The sequence below is a fragment of the Tupaia chinensis genome, unplaced genomic scaffold, assembly GCF_000334495.1.
Source record: "Tupaia chinensis unplaced genomic scaffold, TupChi_1.0 Scaffold000368_1, whole genome shotgun sequence".
Classification (NCBI taxonomy): Eukaryota; Metazoa; Chordata; class Mammalia; order Scandentia; family Tupaiidae; genus Tupaia; species Tupaia belangeri.
The window spans coordinates 2,351,750-2,357,219 of record NW_006159865.1 but is presented as its reverse complement, the minus strand read 5'-3'; the positions used below and the strand labels follow the sequence as shown (position 1 = coordinate 2,357,219).

Genomic DNA, 5,470 nt, shown 5'->3' with positions numbered 1-5,470 from the left:
CCAAATTTAAAAAAAAAAAAAAAATAGACGAAAGAAACCAAGCTCTACCTTTATAGTTAACAGGAAAAAAAATGCTGGGGCGATGTCAGCAGCCACTGTCAGGAAATGCTATGAGAAGTGGCTTCGAAATCTTAGTTAATGGACGTGGGGGATTTTAGTACACCTGACAAAGACATCCCTAATGTGAGGACAGATGGCAAGTGAGTCAGCATGAATCAGGGTAACCACATGATTCACCTACTGATGCTCCTTTGGAGGATTCCTGCTCCTTGAGTAAGTGATCTGCAGAGGAAGCCAGTTCGAATCTTGGCCCGAGCAGCTTGAGCAGCACGATGGGTGTGTGTGTCTGTGTGCTCCAGCTCCCAACAGGAGAGAGAATGGCAGAGATGGGACTGTGGCACGACTGTACCCCACCGGAGATGCTTTCTTTCCTTCCCCTTCCCTCTCTCTCTCTCTCTCTCTCTCTCTGGTGAAGGCATCTGCCCTCTGGAAAAGTCAAACAAAACAGAACAAAAACTCCAAACCTATCTTTCTGTCTTTCTCGTAAGGGAAAAAAGGAGAAATCAGAACCTTTGTGCACTGTGGGTGTAAGATGGTTAGTGGCTGTATAAACAGCATGACTGTTTCTCCAAAAAATTAAAAATAGGATTATCACATGATCTAACAATCACACACTCACACACACACACACACACACGGAAACTAGGGTCTCACACAGAAGCTGGTACACCCATAGCCCCAGCACCATGATTCACAATAACTAAAAGCTGGAAGCAGCCCGAGGGTCCACTAACAGAAGAACAGGTGAACAAAATGTGGTGCACAGACTCAATGAAGTGTTCAGTCAGGAAATCCCTCGCGTGTAACGTTCAGGACACGTTGCTAAGTGGAATAAGCCAATCACAGGAGACCAATCTATGTAACTCCGCTTATCTGAGATATTTAAGAGTAATCAAAGTCAGGGAGCGGAAAGCAGAAAGGTGGTTGATAGAGGCTGGGGTGAGGATAGAATGAGGAGTTACTGAATTATTATTATACTTCTTAAAAATCCAAAGAGGGATAGGCTAAATATTTATCATGTATATAGCAAAAGGCACTATTTACTCTATTATTTCTATATATTTAGTACTAAACAATTGTATAAAGCTACTACCTTTATCCAATTTTCTGGCTCTAGATAACTTTTCTTGTGATTTCCTTTTTAGTTCTTGGACTGGAATACAAGCCAATGCTTTCTCCTGGAGAGCAAGATTTTCATAGACCAGCACATGCTGAATGTTGGACTGAAGAATGTTTAGAATGGTTGAGTCAGCAGTAACCTAATAGAGGAAAAAGATACTAAAATTAGCTTGTCACTATATGCTATAAATATAAAAATAACACATAATAAAACACTGTGGCTCTGTGATTTCATAAATGGGAACGTATGGATTCATAAAATATAGCTATTATACCCCAAATCCTTATAATGGTAGGATTAGAAGAAAGCCACTTCTGCGTCAGAGTCTAAGAAATAAGCACGTATTTCCTCTGTGTATACCATTAGGGATATATTTAAATGGGAACATGCTGCATTTTCAACAAGAGCTTGGATCAGAATAGGGCTCAAGCAATGCACCTGACAACCAGCCACTGTCAGGAAATGCTATGAGAAGTGGCTTCGAAATCTTAGTTAATGGACGTGGGGGATTTTAGTACACCTGACAAAGACATCCCTAATGTGAGGACAGATGGCAAGTGAGTCAGCATGAATCAGGGTAACCACATGATTCACCTACTGATGCTCCTTTGGAGGATTCCTGCTCCTTGAGTAAGTGATCTGCAGAGGAAGCCAGTTCGAATCTTGGCCCGAGCAGCTTGAGCAGCACGATGGGTGTGTGTGTCTGTGTGCTCCAGCTCCCAACAGGAGAGAGAATGGCAGAGATGGGACTGTGGCACGACTGTACCCCACCGGAGATGCTTTCTTTCATTCCCCTTCCCTCTCTCTCTCTCTCTCTCTCTCTCTGGTGAAGGCATCTGCCCTCTGGAAAAGTCAAACAAAACAGAACAAAAACTCCAAACCTATCTTTCTGTCTTTCTCGTAAGGGAAAAAAGGAGAAATCAGAACCTTTGTGCACTGTGGGTGTAAGATGGTTAGTGGCTGTATAAACAGCATGACTGTTTCTCCAAAAAATTAAAAATAGGATTATCACATGATCTAACAATCACACACTCACACACACACACACACACACGGAAACTAGGGTCTCACACAGAAGCTGGTACACCCATAGCCCCAGCACCATGATTCACAATACAATAACTAAAAGCTGGAAGCGAGGGTCCACTAACAGAAGAACAGGTGAACAAAATGTGGTGCACAGACTCAATGAAGTGTTCAGTCAGGAAATCCCTCGCGTGTAACGTTCAGGACACGTTGCTAAGTGGAATAAGCCAATCACAGGAGACCAATCTATGTAACTCCGCTTATCTGAGATATTTAAGAGTAATCAAAGTCAGGGAGCGGAAAGCAGAAAGGTGGTTGATAGAGGCTGGGGTGAGGATAGAATGAGGAGTTACTGAATTATTATTATACTTCTTAAAAATCCAAAGAGGGATAGGCTAAATATTTATCATGTATATAGCAAAAGGCACTATTTACTCTATTATTTCTATATATTTAGTACTAAACAATTGTATAAAGCTACTACCTTTATCCAATTTTCTGGCTCTAGATAACTTTTCTTGTGATTTCCTTTTTAGTTCTTGGACTGGAATACAAGCCAATGCTTTCTCCTGGAGAGCAAGATTTTCATAGACCAGCACATGCTGAATGTTGGACTGAAGAATGTTTAGAATGGTTGAGTCAGCAGTAACCTAATAGAGGAAAAAGATACTAAAATTAGCTTGTCACTATATGCTATAAATATAAAAATAACACATAATAAAACACTGTGGCTCTGTGATTTCATAAATGGGAACGTATGGATTCATAAAATATAGCTATTATACCCCAAATCCTTATAATGGTAGGATTAGAAGAAAGCCACTTCTGCGTCAGAGTCTAAGAAATAAGCACGTATTTCCTCTGTGTATACCATTAGGGATATATTTAAATGGGAACATGCTGCATTTTCAACAAGAGCTTGGATCAGAATAGGGCTCAAGCAATGCACCTGACAACCCCTTCCACTTCCAATCTCTGTAATGTACATCATTAGCAGAGGTGTGCTTTTAAGGGATCAGAAGTTTCAAAACGTTCCTAAAAGAGAAAAGACAGATATGAATGGAATACAGAATGAAGCTACAGCAATATGCCATTCAGAGAAGGTGGTGATGAGAAAAAGAATTTCCAAAATAATCTCAAGAGCCACAGGTTCCACAGAAGAGCAAAGGAACTGTGAGTGAGAACTGAGAGTGAGCATTAGGGAAACTGGCTGGGCTCTAGAGAAGGAACAGCTGGTCATTTTGGTATCTCCCTTTCTCCTAACAGAGAAGTCTGCCTCTGAGCAGGGAGGGTGCACACTTAGAGTCACACACGAAAGGAGAACCCAGTCCAGGAAAGGTGCTTCTGGAATATCCCACCATGGCATGTATCCTGGCCCTCCGTGCAGTTACTAAGAGCAAATGCAGACAGGCTGGCAGGAACTGTCAAGTGCTCTGCAACTACACCAACCCATACTGCTGAAGAGAGACATGAGAGTCAATATCAGAAGGACGAATCCTACCCATGGCAACAGTAGTAACTACAGAAAAAAACTTCAGAGACTTGAGAATACACTATATTCAGAGAATGATTCAACTATGGTTCTTGGGGGGAAAAAACATACTGATTAAAAAGAGGAGGCTCAGATGGTATCAGACAGTAGAATAAACATAACTGAAGGTGGCATGGTAGTTAAGGCACTGCATCCCACATGGCCAGCTGTGTGGTTCGAGTCCTGGACCTGGTGGCTTAAAAAAAAAAATCACACTGGCTACTTATGCCCAAAATTCCAAGAGGAGACTGGAAAGGGTATTGAGCCATGACCCTTCATTATCTATTGATATAATTTAGGTAGTATATTGTCATAGTAGTGCATGTATATTATTTATAAAGAAATAAACAAAAACATTTCAGTATAAGCTCTGATAGGGCATGTAGTTAATGCGTGGAGTCCTGCGATGCAGGTATACAAGAAGTAATGATGGAATGATGAGTACGGGAAGAGAATGTAGACACAGACACGCAAACCCAGAGACAGCTGTATGCTGGCTTGTTTCTAAGGGGGGAGAGCTTACAGAACAGGTGATACCAAAGTTGACATATAAAAAGAAAAAAAATGAAATGTCCCCATTTTCATTTGAAAGGATTCTTATAAAAAATGAGGTAATTACAATCCTATCTTCCTCTTCAATGCAGATTTTTCACTTACTGAGATGGTAAGACCTCATGTACGGTATTTTTATTTTCAATTTAATTATTTTCAATCAGGAAATTACCTCACTCATTGTGGCCTTAACGGCACTCGAATGATCTTGAACAATAAGTGGTGGGGGTTTTGGCCTTGTTTCTCTACATATTCACTGGCACAACTCCAAAAACACGGAGTCTGAAAATAGAAGGTTGCTGATTGCATCGCGATTACAGCTGCTGGGTAACCATGCCATAATGCCACATAGCGCAGCAGTTAATTGCCTGACAGTAAAAGTTATTTGGAGTACAAATGGAAGTTTAAAATGTGAAATCTGTCTGTCATCAAGGAGGCTTTTTCCTCCACTAATCATTCTCCCAACTATTTTGGTCTCTGATGTGAGGTATAGTTAAGGTTCTTCATAAGGAGAAAAGTACAATGTGTATGATTATCTCAAACTATGGAGTCCAGCTGTATTAGCAAATTCACTTATTCGGTAAAGGATCAAGTCCTCCCAACCCCATCAGCCTCTTTCTACCTTTAGGCAATTCCTTACTTTTACGATCTACTTTTTTTTTTTCCCCCAAGGTTTTTGCTGTTAGGGTGTGTGAGCCCCATCAGCCTCTTTCTACCTTTAGGCAATTCTTTACTTTTACGATCTACTTTTTTTTTTTTTTCCCCAAGGTTTTTGCTATTAGGGTGTGTGTGTTTGCTGGAGAGGAGACTCAGAGACGATGAGAGGGAAAGTGAGAAATCACACCTCAGAGGGCATGGTCAACCACAGTTTCTTCTCCTCCGTTTTCCTCCTGAGATTTAGGACATACATGCACTTCACATGATTTTCAAGTTGCCAGTTCAAGGACTTGAATCGTAGTCAGTCATGTGGAAGTCCAGTACCTCAACCACTTTGCCATTTTTGTCTTCTGTGAAATTTTGTTCCCAAGAAAGGATTATTATTATTATTATTTTAACATATTGAGTTGGTCTAGTATATTCTTGATAATCAAAATAGAGCTTTGGAGGACCAGCAGTTAGCGTAATAGCTATGTTGCTGGGTTCCCATATAGTCAACTGTGGTTCGAGTTCCAGACCTGGTG

At 40.8% G+C, this 5,470-nt stretch overlaps 1 protein-coding gene across 2 annotated transcripts in view; it reads right to left on the bottom strand.

Moving 5' to 3' along the window:
- Nucleotides 1-5,470, bottom strand: part of NGLY1 (N-glycanase 1) — a gene marked incomplete at its 5' end in the record, with an annotated part of 43,272 nt that overhangs the window by 27,584 nt on the left and 10,218 nt on the right. For both annotated transcript variants that reach the window (XM_014589676.2, XM_014589677.1), the window contains 1 exon segment: nt 2,691-2,856. In XM_014589676.2, the coding sequence (XP_014445162.1) occupies nt 2,691-2,856 (166 nt within the window).